Below are 17,621 nucleotides of genomic sequence, written 5' to 3' on the forward strand. Positions count from 1 at the left end.
ACCTTTATTCCGGTGAATTTGATGACGAAGCAGGGGTGGGTTGGGAGGGAAAGGGCGTGAGGGAGGAGCCCGCACAGATCCTTTCTCAGCCGTGTTTTTCCCTTGACGGCTTTGCCTTCAGACAAAGCTTGTGAGTATGCTTGAACTTCCATTTCCTAACCAGTGATGAGGGTGCTAAGAGTGGCCTGTAGACTTCGGTAAAGTTTCTCGCTTTCTATTCTGTTTCGGGAACGCAGGTCCAGCGACGGGGCCTTCCTGGCCATCTCTTCCACGGATGGTTACTGTTCCTTTGTGACGTTCGAGAAGGATGAGCTCGGAATTCGCTTGAAAGAGAAGCCAGTTGTGTGTGTGAGAACTCCCGATACAGCGAAGAAAACCAAGAGTCAGACACACCCAGGGTCTTCGCCAGGACCCAGGCTGGGAGAGGGAACTCCCAGCAGCAGAGTCCGGGACCCCAGCAGCCCCTCTGCAACGCCCCCTCAGGCGAAACAGTCTCCGGCCCCCAAGGCGGCCAAGGACACCCCTGTGACCGCTCCCGGTGCCAGAGGCTTCCTGGCAGGGCCCTCAGAGGAGAAGACCCTGCAGCCCGGCAGTCAGAATGTGAAAGCCCACCCATCCCGGAGGGTCACTCTGAACACACTGCAGGCCTGGAGCAAGTCAACACCCCGGTGAGAGCTGTGATGGGAACAGAAACTGCCTTCCCTTGTCAAAAGACAGGATAAGCCGAAAGCCCCTCTCATAGGTGAAATCCCACACAGCTGCCAGAGAGATGTTTCCTAACATCAGACCTGAGAGTGCCACTTCCTTGCTTACAGACCTCTGTTGGCTCCATTTCCTCCCCGTCGGGTGAGGTCCCGGCTCTTCGCCCGGCCCGTCACCGGCTCTGTGGCAGCCTGCCATCCAGCACGGTGACCCCTCACTCTCCTTCGTCCCACGTGCTCCGAACGTCAGGTCCCCAGGGCACGCTCTGCCTTTGGAGGCCTCTGTGCCTCCACCCTCTGGGGACGCCCTGGACACCTGCTCCGCTGGGTGACACTAGAGTCCTCCCAGAAGACCCATTTGGATGTCCCTTCAGCCCTTTTCTGTGTCACAACACGTCGCATTCGATAGCAGGTGTTTGATTTATGCTTCTGTTTCCCTAGTTAGAGTACAGGCCCCCCAGGGCAGGAAGCGTGTCCCCGTTCTTTACCCGTGTTCTCCTGCCCAGACGGTAACAGGCCCTTACAATAGGTAGGAAGTCAAAGGAGCACCTCCTCCACGGGGTTTTGGCGTGTCCAGCAGACTGGCTCATGGTGAGCGGCACCTCGGGTCTGAATAGCCTCCAGGTGGCGCTGCTGTTGTTTTCTCCCCTGTTCATGCCCGTCTGGCTGGTGAACGCGCCCGAGCTCACGGCTGGCACTGCAGAGCGGACAGAACTGCCCAGCATGGCCCCTGTCGTCAGGCAACAGCTGGCCTCCAGGCTTCCTTCCCTGGACACCTGTGATCCTGCACACAGCCTTCTCCCCGGCCCACCGCCCAACACTGGGAGGCGGCCTGGGGAAGGGGCCGGGGGTGGGGGGGATGAGGGGAGTGCTCTGCCACGTTCACGCAACTTCATTGGCGCATCAATAATGTGGTTTAGGTGTAATGCTGGGCTCTTTCTGTATCTCTTCCTACAGACTAGCAATGTTTTTTTGAAAATTTATTTATTTTTGGCTGCGTTGGGTCTTTGTTGCTGCATGCGGGCTTTCTCGAGTTGCGGCGAGCGGGGGCAGCTCTTCGTTGCGGTGCGCGGGCTTCTCATTGCTGTGGCTTCTCTTGTTGCGGAGCACAGGCTCTAGGCACTCGGGCTCAGTAGCTGTGGCTCGTGGGCTCTAGATTGCAGGCTCAGTAGTTGTGGAGCACGGGCTTAGTTGCTCCGCGGCATGTGGGATCTTCCTGGACCAGGGATTGAACCTGTGTCAACTGCATTGGCAGGCGGATTCTTAACCACTGCGCTGCCACGGAATTCCCTAGCAATGTTTTTAAAATTTATTTTTAAGTGGGGGAAGGGAGTGGGAAAGTGTTCTTTGAAACATTTTCGGTATTGAAGTTTTTCCCCTCTTAATTTCTTGCGAGCTTCTTGCAGTTATAATTTTTAAAAAAAATAGTTGTTGAGAATTAAGACTGTGGATTTTAAAAAAGAACCATCTATACTTTGGAGCTTTCCACACTGGAAGCCATGTCTGATAGGCTTATGCAGGAAACATCTAGCAGAGTGTTTAGCATGTCATCGGTAGTTCAGAAAACACGGGTTTTGAAACTTAGATGACTGGTTAAGGTTTAAGCTGACTCTTACTTTTATGTGATGGTTTAACTTAATACATGATCCTTAGTTACTAAGTAAGGGGGCATATTGACATTATATTCAATGCCTTGCATAATATGAGCTGAAAGTTTTACATGTTTCCTTTGACATTTGGTATTGTATGCAAACCATTCCGATGATACTAATGGCCTTTTACTTCTGTTTTTAATCAAGGAGAATAAACTTAATACCCTTAAAGACAGATACTCCACTGAATTCTATACCAACCAGCGTAATTTCCAGCCCTTCCACAGAAGAAATTCAATCAGGTAAGTGATATTGTTACTGGTTTAGTATAATTAAAGATAGAATACCATCTCTTTGGGAAATGAGCACCACCTAACTTGAAGTCAGTTCTGAGAAAGCAAGGATGCATCTTACCAGGCCTGTCGTTTAAACCCACTGATTGCGTGTGTATTCTCATCCAGGAGCCCACCCTCCCGCCAAGGCACTCCCTGCTAGGCAGACGGTGGATTTGGGAGATGGGTAGAGCCGGGCTGGTTCTCAGCCTCGGCAGTGTTGGCATCTGGGCAGGTCATTCCTCGCTCTGGGGCTGCGCTGTGGGTGCAGGATGATTAGCAGTGCCCCTGGGTGCTGGTACCCATCCCCTGCCCCGACTTGTGACGCTCTAAAATGTCATCAGACACTGCCCACTGTCCCTCGAGAGGCACAGTCGCTCCGGGTTGAGAACCACCGGGGTAGACCTTCTCCTTAGATCCATAGAGGACCTGGCCAGGCAGTTCAGTTCCTTGTCTGCGCATGAAATTCAGTTTGTAAACGTCAGCTCTTAACTTAAAGACATCTTCACTCACTTGTCCACCCTGTGTGTGCTCACATCTTAGAGATGCCTGGAGACCTTCAGGTCAGTCCCCCGGAGCTTAAGCGGCCGAGACTCAGTGAGCACAATGAAGGTCCCCAAGGTCTGGACCCCTGATGAGACCTGTCATGTGCCTGAAGGCTGCTAGGTCTGGGGACCCCCGTGTGCCCAGAGAGGGGCGAGACCAAACACACCTGAGACCAGTGGAATCAGACGGAGCCTGACGGACACTAGAAAATGGATTTCTGTAACAGAAGATACGCGTGGACCAATTTTCTCCAGAAATATGTTGGCTGTTGTATTTAGCACACATTTTTACCTCAGATATGTGAACATTTTAATAGACTAAATTCTCTTTTTGATGAGTTTCTGAGACTGGAACAGTTCAATGTTACCTAGTGTGAAAATCAGTAAATCACCCCCTTGGAATACTTGTGTGAAAGTACAGACACTTTATGGGTGGACTCCTTCCACGGCTAGAATTAGAGGAGAAGGTGGTTCGAGAAGGTTTATTCTGTTGAATTTTAGAGTGTTTGATTATTAGATCACTTTAGCTTCTAAATAGTTGATTAACTTTTGGAAGTTTGTTATGTTTGCTTTCTGATTTTAAAGGTGGTAATGCACATTCTAGAAAGTTAGTAAAGAGTGAAGTAGAAAAAACGCGTTGGAGGTGGAAATCACCCATCTCACCACCAGAGGGAACCCTTGTTACTGTTTCGGCATATTTCCTTAAAATTTCTGTTTTTATTAATGTTATTTTATTTTGGGGACGGGGGGAGAGTTGAGATTTTACTTTAGATACAGTTTGGTATCCAAATAGGTTAACTTCTTAGACTGATTTTTCAAAGCAAAAAAAGTACCTTTCCTTAGCAGTCTGTGCCTCTGCTCTCGGTCCCTGGGATGCTGGCATGGTCATTTCCCTCTTGGGAGCAGACTGGACTCATGGGCTGAGACGTATGACGTGCTGTCACTGCAGGAGGCCTCCCACGTTTGGAGTCTCCTCTTAGCGCAGGAGACTCTGGTGATGTGACCAACAGGTGGTGATGGGTGGAGCCCTAGAAGCTGGTGCAGCTGCTTCACGTTGAGGAGTTTACGGATGATTTCATGGCCCTCGATGCTGTTCCTCTGGCACGATGAACACGGTGAGTCCCGCAGGTGAGGCTACACCCAGGACCCCTTCCCTGTCTGAACCAAATCAGAGGGCAAGTTTGGGACCCCACCGGTCCAGGCTCTGGCAGGGAGCCGCTAGGGATGGAAGAACACACTCTTGTCAGCTCAGGTCAGCAGCAAAGAAGAGAGCTGGAAAGAAGCGTCAGCTTGTTGCTAATCCACAGCCCAGTTAACCAGAAAAAGAGTCTGCCTCTCTCTACACGGGAAAGTGGCAAGTGGGATGATTTACCACGTGGAGAGCTGGCAGGTGAATCCATGCAGAGTTGTAAATAGTGCAGGTGTGGGTCACGTTCAACATGAAGACATCTTAAAATGTCAAATAGCAGCTGTTTTGACCAGTGGTTCTCAACCTTGAAGTCCCCCAAAGACCTGCCGGACATCAACACCCGGGTCCTGCCCTCCTTGGTCTGGGGCCCAGTCTGAACATCGGGCTTCTTTAAGGCTCCTCTGGTGATTTGAGGCACAGCCAGGATTGGGAACTCGTGAGAGGAAAGCTTTCCCCGGAGGTGGCGTCTGCTGTGATAAGTGCACTTGCGCCAAAAGCTTTTCCAGGCTACTTCTCTGGTTCATCACCGACTGACAGCAAAGCCTCTCTACCCGGGCTGCCAAACTGAAAGGATAATGTGTGAGATGCTGGCAGCTCTTCAGAGGAAAAAGGCCTTTTTACATTGCCTGCGGCTGGAGCACGGTGTGTTTTGTAGGGGTTGATCCCCGTGCAAACAGGAGTCGTCATGGGTCCCTTGTCCCTGTGAACCGCTGGCTCCCCGGCCACCCCCAGTGGAGGGGCGACGGGAATGGGTGGGAGGGGGCCGGCGCTCCTTCAGCGGAAGTGCACATTGATAGGCACCATTGCCTGTCTGTCAGCTGTCTCCTCGACTGTAAATTACAGACTCGGCAATAAAAGCCCAGGCGGTGTCACCTCCCGGTCCTCGTCTAAGGCCACCTGCTTCCATCTGGGTAGTGACTGGGGAAGGGAAGCCTTCTGCGACAGGAGCCTCGCCTGCCCCGCCGGGTGGGCAGTATGCCCGCTCAGGGCCGTCCTGCATCTGTAGTTGGGTGGGGCTCGTGTCTGAATCCTGCTGCCAGGTGAGGAGACGCGGGAGGGCTCGGGGAGAACTTGATGGGGCCCGGCAGCGAGGGAGGGCCGCCCTGCCCTGGCCTGCGCACTGGCGAGAGGAGAGCTGGCAGGGCCGCCGGCGGCAGACGTGAAGGCTCGTCACGGGCCAGGCTGCGGCCACGGGCAGAGGGGCGTCCCCAAGCAGGCTGTCCACCAGGGCAAGGGCCCCCCGGTGGAGAGAGGCAGAAGGGCCAGCAGGAGGGTGAGTTGCAGCCAGTCCTTGGGCCCGTTTTTGTCCCCTGCAGCCCCGTCTGTCGTCCTTGCCTGCCGAGAGCACTCACTTCTGCATTTTAACAGTGCTGTTGACCCTTCTTACCAAAATATTGCCGGTGTCCCTTTAAGTAGGTCGTGAGTCCTTGAGGAGACGGGGTGGGATCTCCCAGTACTCCTGCATCTTCCCTTTCGGGCTATTTTGCTGTATTTCTATTTTGCTGTATTTCGGTCTCAGCTCCCTCTCACCCGGTTGTGTGTGTGTGTGTGTGTGTGTCTCTCTCTCTCTCTGTCTCTGAGGGACAAATTGCTTCATCTGAGGAAGTTTCTTCACAGCTCTGAAAACTGCCTCCTTTGGCAGGGGAGAGGGGTCAGAGAAAAGGCGGGAGGGCAGAAATGAGAAACAGAATTAAAGGGCTGGAGGGTAAACCAGATCCTTGCTTATGGAGGCAAGAGGCACCTGTGCTCACACGCACTCCTGTGGCCACTGGAGGACACTGTCCCCACTGGATCTGCCTGGTGGTAGGGCTGCCTGGGCTCGGAGCCTCTGCTGCCACTCAGCCCCACCTCCCCTGAGGGGTCCACGTCTATGTCAGGCTTGGCCAAAGTGGCCTTGGACACTGGCTTCAGCCCCTGGCGGCCAGACACGAAGGGGAGCATCATTCAGCAGACGGTCGCGGGAGAGGATTGCGGAAGTAACCCACGCGTCCACATGTTCATTTGTTCATTCATCTGTTCCTTCAAGAAATGCTTATCTGACACCTTCTAGGTACCGGCGGATACATCAGGGCACAAAACAGACGAAGCTCTCTGCCCTCCTGCAGCTCACATTCGGACTGGGGGAGACGAACCATAAAGCTAGTAAATATATATTAGAAGATGACTGGAAAAAAGAAAGGTGAGGGGTGTTAGGAGAGCTGGGTGGAGAGTGGCTGACAACTTAAAGTGGGAGGACCTCTCGGGAAGGCGGAAACAGAACAAGGGAGAGGACGAGGAAGGAAGGAAGCAGGTCAGGTGTTCTAGGGTTTCCCAGAGGCAAGGAGTCCTTCTCTACTCGTCTCTGATGCATTCTGGGGGTTGGGTTGGGTTGGGTGTCGGGGTTCCCTGGGTGATGGGGGCGAGGACAGCCTGCAGCCCCTGCTGGTGTGGAGACCCACCAGCTACTCGGCCTCCCTGTCCCCTCACGCGCACCGCTGGGAGTCGGCCCGACACCTGCCTGTGCGCATCTCCGGGCGTGCTGGTCGGGTGGTCCAGACCAGGCTGAGGTTGACCGTTGCTGTGATTATCATTGAGGTCGGAAGGCACCCTGTCATATTCCAGCGGGAGTGAAATCTTTCTGAGTTGTGAATCTCTGGTGCAGCTCGCATCCCAGATCAAAGGCCGAGCCATACATCACCCAGCTGTTTCCTTCTACTTCCTGCTTTTTTTTTTTTCCCCCGCGGTACGCGCGCCTCTCACTGCCGCGGCCTCTCCCGTTGCGGAGCACAGGCTCCAGACACGCAGGCTCAGCGGCCATGGCTCACGGGCCCGGCCACTCTGCGGCATGTGGTATCTTCCCGGACCAGGGCACGAACCCGTGTCCCCCGCATCGCAGGCGGACCCTCAACCACTGCGCCAGCAGGGAAGCCCCCACTTGCTGCTTTGAAGCAAGATCTACGTGGCTTTAACAGCTAAATCGCGAGAGGCGGTGGCTGTTTTCTTCAGTTTGGGCCTGAGTCCTGCCCTTGTCAGCACAATGTCAGCATGCAGAGAAAAGAACTCACTGGCCTGGATCCCTTACACAAGTCCTATACTTTCCCTCTGGTTTAGGCTCTGAGAGACACTGTAGCAACAAGTATGGCCTCTATTAAGAAGCTATTTGCGTGACTTCTCTGGCGGTCCAGTGGTTAAGAGTCTGCGCTTCCTTAGCAGGGACCATGGGTTCGATCCCAGGTTGGGGAACTAAGATCCTGCATGTGCTGCGTGGCGCTGCCAAAAAAAAAGCTGTTTTAAGAACAAATGCTTAGTGATGATTGTCCGGGGTCCACACTCCGGCCTCTTTTCTTAACACCCCAAATGACTTGTGTCGCCTTCTGTCGTAGAAGGTTACCTGAAAAGGCATTTCAGGTGTAATAACAAGTCTTTGTAATAACTCCAGGTCTCTCTGCCTTTGGTCGGTGCCCTTGGCAGGTCTGAGAAGCGCCTGCCTGGGAGGAGTGCAGTGCTGGGTGTCGGCCCTCCAGGCCCTCCTTCCCTCTTCTCTCCCCATGTCCTCCTGCCCACCAAGTACACGGAGCTGGCAGCACCCGTGCTTCCCAGCCTGGCCCTGCTCCACATCGCCAGCAGGGCTTTACAGACAAAACAAAATAAAACCAACTCAAGTCTAGGCTCGTGACCCCGGAATCAGCTTCTAAAGGTGAGGGAGACACCCAGCCGGGCATGTGCATTGTAAAAACCCGAGAGATTCAACGGGCAGTCAGCACTGAGAACTCGTAGGAGTTGTGAAATCTGAAGATACACCAGTGACAGGCAGTTAGAATTCTTTGAGCTCATTGGTTTCGTAAAGAACCTCCATATTCAGCTACTCAAGAAGAGGGTGGGTCTTGAAGAAAACTTTGCCCCCCAGGTCCAGTGTCACTGCTGCTAACCCAGCAGTTACAGGAATGAGGAGACGCTGTGTTACTGGAGCCTCCCTCAAAGCCAGCGCCGCACAGTGGCCTCCCGCCTCCCGAATGTGGTTGCGGAAGTGATGAATTTCGATTCCTGATGGAACGAGTACTCCAACGAGCCACTAGAGGGCGATATTGCTAGGCCTTCGCTCCACTGTCACATTTATTCACTAATTTCATGCATTTTTGAAAAAGGATTTTTAATCCCGTTGTTATGGAAGTAGTGTATTATATATTACGATACATTTTTCATGTTTATTACTTTCTAGGTAATTAAACGCTATTTTGTTGTTCCAAAGAGTTCTATAAATCCAAGTCATATGCTGGCAGAACACTCCGGGAGCGTTTCACACACATATAAGCTAGATTTAGAAGGTATTTATATTCAGTGTAGTCAAAGGTATAATGCGTTGGAAGACGCTAACCTCAAAAAGGTTTTTAAATTTTTGAACCAAAAAAATAGTCTTAATGACATTTCTCTACGTTAGCAACAAATGTAATATCCACCGTGCCTCGCAACTACACAAAGATATATGCACAAAGGTTTGTTGCACTATTTTGAAATGGAAAACAGGGCTGAAAATCAAGTGTCTGCCAAACGGAGATTAATTAAATTACAGTATAGCTGGGCTTCCCTGGTGGCGCAGTGGTTGAGAGTCCGCCTGACGATGCAGGGGACACGGGTTCGTGCCCTGGCACGGGAAGATCCCACATGCAGCGGAGCGGTCAGGCCCGTGAGCCATGGCCGCTGAGCCTGCGCGTCCGGAGCCTGTGCTCGGCAATGGGAGAGGCCACAACAGTGAGAGGCCCGCGTACCGCAAAAAAAAAAAAAAAAAAATTACGGTATAGCTATATGGTGGCATGTAATGCAGCTGTTAGCTGGACCACGTGCACTGCTGTGGAAAGATGTTAAGTGCAAAAACCAAGGTGAAGTCTGATTTGTCACATTCCCTGAGAGCTGAGAGGGGCCTGGCCCGCGAGACTCAGGGAAAGCAGGCACCATGCTGGGATCGGAGGAGTGTTCGTCTCTGGACCTTATCCTCGGGAGCAGAGCAGGAGGGGGACTTCTGCTTAGGCCAGTCAAGACCCTTCCATCTTTAGATTTCAAGCCAGCACATAACAATTTTAGCGCTCATTCCACACACTCGTGCGTGGAAGACTGGCGAGGGAGTTGTCCTTGATGGAGGCGGGGGAACTTAGGCCAGGAGACCAAGTGATTGTGGGGTTCTCCCCACAAATGTGGCTGACGGAGTGTGTGGGATGGTGTGAAGGGGGTGTGGGATACATGACCAGGACAGTGGGAAGGGTATGGACTTTGGAGCTAGAAAGCGTGGGGTTTTAATTCTGTCTCAACTGCTAAGCTGCTGTGTGACCTGGCACGTTTTATGTCACCTCCCTAGGCCTCAATCTTCCCATCTGTGAAATAGGAATCCAGCATTTCAGTGCCTCGTAAGGTCGTTGAAAGGATTGAGTGAGACATGTACCTTCCTCTTAAGCTGAGAGTTCCATTTTCTCAGGGGAGAAATTTAGTGATTTCTGGGGAGATATTTAACCACTATGTTAGGGTTCTCCAGAGAAACAGAACCAATAGTATGTGTGCGTATATATAAATATACACATATATTTATATATGTATATAAATATACACACACATATATATGTGTGTAAATATACACATATATGTGTATTTATATACATATATAATACACAAATGAGAGGGAGAGGGAGAGAGATTTATTACAAGAAATTGGCTCACACGATTATGGAGGCTGGCAAGTCCAAAATCTGCAGTGTGGGCCTGCAGCCTGGAGATCCAGGAAAGCCAATGCTGCGGTTCCAGTCCAAAGGCTGGCACGTGGAAACCCGGGAGAGCTCCCTCTTGTTTGGTGAGGCTGGACTTTCTGTTCCATTCAGGCCTCCAACTGATTGCTCTCCCTAAACCGGGTGGGCCCCATCCCATCTGTTTACTCAAAGTCCACAGATTTAAATGTAGCCTCACCCAAAAACACTCTCTAAATGGACACTTAAAATTAACCATCACATAAACAACAAGGACCTACTGTACAACACAGGGAACTATATTTAATATCTTGTAACAACCTATAATGGAAAAGAATATGTATATGTATAACTGAATCATTTGGCTGTACACCTGAAGCTAACACAACATTGGAAATCAACTATACGTCAATAAAAAATAAATTAATTCACATAAAAATATTAAGCATCACAACCACCAATTCGAGCCAACCCTGGGAACTGAGAACGCCCATGGCCTGGCGAGCTGGCCAGCAGACTGGACTCTGAACAGCAGTGGGTCCAGATCCCTAATTGATGGTTAATTTGGTCTCTAAGACGTTTAGTATAGAATGCCCTCTCTTCACTCAAATATCCTAATCTACAAAATGAGAATACACGATACTCTGAGAACTCCTAAAAGAACAATACAGGAACTTTGGAAAAAGCATGGAAGTGGTTCGTATGAGAAGGTACAACTAGAAGCACCAGTGAGTTAACCTGTGGTAGCTGAACCAATAGTATGTGTGCGTATATATAACCAATAGTATGTGTGCGTAGCTGAACCCAGCAGAACACAGGTACTCGGCAACTGCAGGGCTTGAAGGTCACAGGCTCTGGGGCCAGCCAGCCAGCCTGCCTGGGCTTGAACCCTGGCCCTACCACTTGCTGTGTGGCCAAGGGTTTGTTGCTTAGCCTTGCTGAGCCTTGCCTGTCTCTTTCTCACCTGTAACATGAGTTCACAGAGAGCCCCTGCCTCATGGACTTACAATACGGATTTAATGAGAAGCCGTGGGTGGACCGCACGGTGCAGGGTGCCCCCCACTGAGCCTCAAAACACATCAGCCGGGCTTCCCTGGTGGCACAGTGGTTAAGAATCCGCCTGCCAATGCAGGGGACATGGGTTTGAGCCCTGGTCCGGGAAGATCCCACATGCCGCGGAACAACTAAGCCTGTGCGCCACAACTACTGAGACTGTGCTCTAGAGCCTGTGAGCCACAACTACTGAGCCCACGAGCCACAACTACTGAAGCCCACGTGCCTAGAGTCCGTGCTCTGCAACAAGAGGAGCCACCGCAATGAGAAGCCCACACACGGCAACAAAGAGTAGCCCCCGCTCGCCACAACTAGAGAAAGCCCTCACGCAGCAACAAAGACCCAATGCAGCCAAAAATCAATAAATAAATTAAAAACAAACAAACAAAAAAACACATCAGCCGTTACTTCTCCTTTCCAGATCTCTGACACCTTTACCACTGAGCGTGACCCCTCCTCTACGGCAGCACGTACCACAGGGCTTTACAGTGGGGAAGGGCAGGGGCAGGGGTAGGGGTCGGGGAGAGAGGACCTGTTTTTCAAAGTGTGTTCATATAGTCTGACATGAGGGATGATATTTAAGCCAAGATTTGAAATAGGAGGAGGCGTGGGCAGAGGAAACAGCCAGAAAGGCCCCAAGGTGGGAAGGCATGGCCTATTTCAGGAATGGACGGACAGACAGACACCCGTGTGGCTGGAGCTTTGCAAACTAGCCAGTAGATGGTGTGTGATGAGGTTAGACACAGGGCAGGGGCTGTGGAGAGGAGCCTGAATATACTTAAAGTGCAAAGGAGAACCCCTTGCAGGGACCTGCTCTCCCCTGTGTTTTAGAAAGGGCCCTCTGCACGCCATACAGAAAATGGGTTGTGTAGGGAGTCCCAGTCAGGGGGCTACTGCAATGGTCCAGGCAGGGGAGATGGGCCTGCGCCAGAAGGTTGGCGTGCGGTCACGGGGCCACACTTGAGGAGCAATTTGGAGATCAAGACGACAACGCCAGTGACTCGGGCTCTCCTTACTGTAGTTATTTACTGATGACGTGAAATTCTAAGACTGCACTCTCGGGAGGGCCTTAGAGATTTGAGTTTCAGAGCCGGAAGCAGCCAGCCTGGTGAGATTCCTCGTGTCTGTCCAATTTCCCTTCTTACAGGAAAAGGAGGGACGGAAGCCCGGGACGGTAGGTGCCCACACTGGGCTGTATGAGGGGCAGATGCCAAACTGGCTTCCAGAACCCCGGGGCCAGGCCCCTGACCACCACTGACAGTTCTGCTCATATAATACCCCCTCCTCCCAGCTGGGGATACCGTGCACTGCTGCTTCATCTCCCGCAGCCTCAGCTTGGATGCTTCCAGGGACGGGGAGCTCAGCCCTCAATCTTGTGAGGATGCCTGTTCCATTTCCGCTCAGCCTAGGTAGACAGATCTCCCATCTATGGACTCAAACCCGGCTCTGGTCATGTCCACACAGAGTAGCCCACACCCTCTTTCCAGTATTTCACGGAACGCCACCTTCTTGTTCGGGGCTCTCTTTTCCAGGCTAAATGCGTTTCAGAAAGAGCAGGACCTCCATCGTGCAGGTTGCCAAACCACCGCCCTGCCCTGGGTGATGGAAACTGCGGCAGCCGTGGAAGAAATGACAGCTTCGTGGAGCAGCCTGGCCCGAGTGACAAAACCAGGTCTGTCTGATCTCAGCTCCAGCCGTGAGTCACTGGCTATTTTTACTTCTAAGTCCAGAGCTTCGGCTTAATCGGGGGCTCCTGCTTCCTGGCTGATGAAGCAGATGGAAGAAACAGGATCTGGCCATCCAGAGGCCTGGGCGTCGGGGGGATGCTGGCGGCGAGCTCAGCGGGGCAGGCGGACACCACCTCTGCGCTCTCGTGGTCTTGGGCACCGTGTGGCCTTTACCTTCATCTTCTGGTTGGTTTCTTGTGCCTGTCTGCTCAGCAGCGTGGGGAATTGTGCAACCAGAGCTCTCTTTTCCAATGCAACGTGGAGGTGTCATACTGCACTTAACTAAACAAGAGAATTCAAAGTAGGGCCTCGGTGGAGACGCGCCCCAGGTGCCTTTGGGAGGGAAGTCGGTTTCTCTGGGCACGAACCACTGAGGGCTCAGCTCTGCGATGCTGGAGGAGTTGGGCCTGGTCGTTCTACGCGGGGTCTTCTTTCTGTCCCTGGCCATGCCCACTTCAGACCTTAGCGCTGGCGGAATGTGCTGGAGGTCCTGGGGTGAGCTCTGCAGAGCCCAGAGTGCTCTGTGTGACTGTGAACACACTCGGTGGGATCACAAGGGAGAGATGGAGCTCGCAGCCCCCTGCCTGGCCTGGCCAGAGACCCCTTCCCGCCTGCTAGGATGGATCTGCTGGGGTCTCCTTGGCAGAAAGGGGGCGGTCCTGGGCCCAGAGAACTGGCCCCGAGTCCCAGCCCCACCAGGGAACAATGGTGGCCGTGGACGAGTTACGTGACCTCACTGCACCTTGGTTTCCCTCAGGAAAGATGGGGTTGCAGACAGCTCTTACCTCCTCGGTTCCGTAAGGAGGAAATGAGACAGTGCAGGGCTTTCTGTGTAGTAGGTGCTCACTGAGCATCAGTGTTGGTGAAACAAAATTCATATTTTATGTCAAGACAAGAAAATTTAAACAAAAATGTTCTCTGCCCATTTGGGCCTCTTCCTCTTTAGTGTGTATCGTGCTGCATGAACCAGATCTCCTTAGGAGATAACCTTCCTTCTTAGTCTCCTATGGGGTCATGATGACCCACTACTTGCTTTGTACGGGTAGATCTAGATTGTGTAAACTGTCAACAATACATCATTTGATGCAGAAACCTTTGTCTCAAAAACTTAATACAACTGTGCTTTGACCTCTAATGGGTGGAACAGTCCTTGGTACTTTCTGAAAGACTGTCTCCCAGGTTATAAACCTCAGGTTGACATGAATAAAATTTTCCATTTCTTTCTTAGATTGAATACTGATTTTTTTCATTGACATAAATAAAATTTTCCATTTCTTTCTTAGATTGAATACTGATTAATTTTTTTCATTGACATCTGCATGGCATAGGCAGGATATTAGAGACACCCACCAGAGGACACCTGGAGTCTACCCCGAATTGGCACTTGGTACCAGCATGGGCCCCACTGGCTTCTTGGTACTCCTCAGGTGTTCTAGTGAGTTCTCCTGATATCCGCATTTTAAGTGATGATACCCCAAATTTTATTCCAGCTCCTTTTACTTAAGACTTGGAGTCTTGAGGGGTAGCAGTGCACTTCCTTGGCTGGGACCTAGGGGGATTTGGGTAGGAGGCCCAGGGAAACATAGGTGGCTGGGGTTTTGTTAAATTTGGCTTAAATTGAAAAAAAAAAAAAGTTGACCTATGGTCTGAACAAAACTTTTGCTAATAAAATGAGAAACTGAATTAATTCAGCTCTGAAGAATAAGAGACATCTGCTCCTTCTGGGCACAAGGTGTTCTCAGGTGGTTGAAGTGGAAGTGTCTGAGGATCAATCCTTGTGATGCATAGGGGTCCTACAGGCAAACCCCACTACAACCATTAGGTAAATACTGCTCTTCCAGGGACATATAACATAAAGACCACAGAAGTTTTACACCATTGGAGGAAGAAACCAAGTCACATAAGAGAGTCAAACTGGGGAATTCCCTGGGAGTCCAGTGGTTAGGACTACGTGCTTTCACTGTCAAGGGTGCGGGTTCAATCCCTGGTTGGGGAACTAAGATCCTGCAAGCCATTTGGCTTAGCCAAAAAAAAAAAAGACAGTCAAACTGACCCAAAAGTAACTACATAGGGAGCTGGACTCAGAAGCAGCCCACATCCACCACGCTGTCCTCAGAAAGTTGTTCAGATCATATCTCATATCTGAATTATGCTACGAAATTGATAATGGGAAATTGTGCCTCAAAGTCCAAACAGTTTGGGGACAGACCGCCACCTATGGGGATACCAGCTGGGTTTATGTATGTCGCAAGTACTTAGTTGGGAATTAAAGAAAATTCTGCCCTGAAATGTCCAAGATGGGGATGTCCATCTCCTGGATCCCTGCCTGCAGAGTCTCCTGGAAACTAGAGTGGTAAATTTCTAAAATTAGATCAGCAGGAGAGAATATTTATAGGGCTAGCTTCTAGGATTCTTTGAATTGGAAAGAATTCTAAAATTGTTAAAATTTTACAAGCCTCTCATCTTGAAACGTTGTACCTATTTTAATTGGTATGCAGAAGCCCTGAAGCCAAATCTAGCCTCTGTACCCCGACACTGAATTCAATCTCGGAGACAGAGGTTTGGTGAAGTAGAAAAGAATAGCTTTATTGCTTTGCCAGGCAAAGGGGGCCAGAGCGGGCTGATGCCCTCAAAACTGTGTCCCAACTTGGAGAGGGTAGTGAGAAATTTTATACTAATGGTTCAAAGAGGGCGTGATCAGCTTGTGGACATTCTTCTGATTGGTTGGTGGTGAGGTAAGTGGGAGCCAGCATCACCAACCTTCTGGTTCCAGCTGGTCTGGGGTCTAGTGCTTGCGGGCAGCATACCATCGTTAACCATTAACTTCTTCCACCTGGTGGGGGGGCGGTTTATCTGCAAAACAGCTCAAAGATACTGTTGTGGGTATCTGTTGATGGGGAACCAGGACCCTGCCCCAAGGCTGCACTATTGTTTCTCTTGACTATTTGTCTCTCTCTTGTCTGGCATCCCCTCCCTTCCCTAATTAACAACTGCTTGAAGCTGCCTGTTGGAACTCAGGGAAGGTCATGGAGGCTGAATGAAGGCTGTTTCCTATAATCAAAGAAATGGGGGACACAGAAAGGCTTTGTGCCCAGGAGCCCCACAGGGCCCTGCTCAGTCACAGCCCCAAAAGTTTTCAAAATTCCAAACCAGCCTCATTGAAAGACCTGTAGAAAGCTGATGCAAGATTAATGTTACAAAAGGTACTTAAACTTTAATTACTTCTCCCCTCTATCCTCCTTTATTCAAGTACACATTCTAGTAATCCTCTGTCTGAACTGCCTTTCCACTCCGAAGAGACTATTTAACTAGTTACCTTTAGAAATGGGACCACCTGAAGCCGTAGGTGAGCCTCTTCAGATCAAAGATGGAACTGAGGGCCACAGTTTCTTAACCCCACGGAGGGTCCTCAAAAACTTTTGTAAATGGGTTACTGTTACCCGAAAACTGGGTTTGCCTCTTGGTGGGTGCTGAGCCAAAATACACAATCAAGCCGAGGATGGGAGAAGGAAGGATTTAATATTACTTGCAGCATGTAAGGAGAAGACCGGGGCTCTTTCCCAAAGCATTATTGAAGGGCTATGTTCTACTTTGGTAGAAATAGGACTGAATTGATGCCCTGCCGTTAGGCCATAGCGCTGCTAGGATTGCATCGATCTTCCTGTTTGTACTGTTTGTAACTATGGCCCCATCTTAAGTATTTCTAATTGAGAAACAAAGCCTCAGGAAACCGAAACTTAACCAGCCGCTCTCGCTTCTGTAACTATGCTTGCTGAACCCCCTTTTGCAACCATCCAACCAATCAGACGGTGACTAGTGTCTTTGTTTAAAAGTTAACCAATCAGTGACTAGTGTCTTTGTTTAAAAGTTAACCAATCAGTGACTAGTGTCTTTGTTTAAAAGTTAACCAATCAGTGACTAGTGTCTTTGTTTAAAAGTTAGCCAATCAGTACTCCCCACCCCTGGAAAGCCCCGCAGAAGGTCCCGAGCTTGTTTGTACCTGTCTATAAAAGAGCTGTACTAAGCTCCATCGGGACCTCTTAGCGTCACCGGCAACGAGTGAGCGGAGGTCCAGGTTCGAACCTGCAATAAATGACCCTTGCCGTTTGGCTTTGACTCTTGTCTCTGGTGGTCTTGTGGAGGGGTCTCACGACCGTGGGCATTTCAGTATCTGTCCGAACAGCAAAATTGGGGGTTTTAAGTTAAGGGTACATGCATATTCATGAAGGGGCTTGGGCCGTGACAGTGTCCAAGCTTTATTCTGTTGAAGTCATGAGGGTCAGAAAAGGTCAATGTCCTCCTCTCTTAGCTTCCAGTTGATCTGGTGGTTGAGTTTCAGGCTTATCTTTACCATTGAAACAGAACTGGGACTCTTTACAACTGACATGTTGTCTTTGGAATTGTTATTTCTCTTGCCTGTCAACTGAAAAAAAAAAAAAATGGACGACCTAAAAGTTGAGAAGTATGTTTTATTCCACGGATGTCCTGAGGACTTCAAGCCTGGGATGCAGCCTCTCAGATAGCTCTGAGGAACTGGTCCAAAGAGGTCAGGGGGGAGCAAGGATCTATAGTAGTTTCTGCAACAAAGACCAGGTAGTGGGAACATCAAAAGTTTACTGTTAATTAAAGAAGACCAGGGGCTTCCCTGGTGGCGCAGTGGTTGGGAGTCCGCCTGCTGATGCAGGGGACACGGGTTCGTGCCCCGGTCTGGGAAGATCGCACATGCCGCGGAGCGGCTGGGCCCGTGAGCCATGGCCATTGAGCCTGCGCATCC

At 50.7% G+C, this 17,621-nt stretch overlaps 1 protein-coding gene across 2 annotated transcripts in view; it reads left to right on the forward strand.

The window, feature by feature from the left end:
• The window catches only part of CHAF1B (chromatin assembly factor 1 subunit B), a 26,049-nt gene extending 20,199 nt beyond the window's left edge, over window positions 1-5,850 (forward strand). For both annotated transcript variants that reach the window (XM_024758363.1, XM_024758364.1), the window contains exons 12-14: window positions 237-668; window positions 2,501-2,595; window positions 3,169-5,850. In XM_024758363.1, coding sequence (XP_024614131.1) covers window positions 237-668; window positions 2,501-2,595; window positions 3,169-3,260 — 619 coding nt within the window. In that variant the 3' untranslated portion in view covers window positions 3,261-5,850. The remainder of the gene's footprint in view (window positions 1-236; window positions 669-2,500; window positions 2,596-3,168) is intronic.
• The last annotated feature ends 11,771 nt before the right edge of the window (window positions 5,851-17,621 follow it).

This window comes from Neophocaena asiaeorientalis, unplaced genomic scaffold (assembly GCF_003031525.2).
Source record: "Neophocaena asiaeorientalis asiaeorientalis breed wild unplaced genomic scaffold, Neophocaena_asiaeorientalis_V1.1 scaffold45, whole genome shotgun sequence".
Lineage (NCBI taxonomy): Eukaryota > Metazoa > Chordata > Mammalia > Artiodactyla > Phocoenidae > Neophocaena > Neophocaena asiaeorientalis.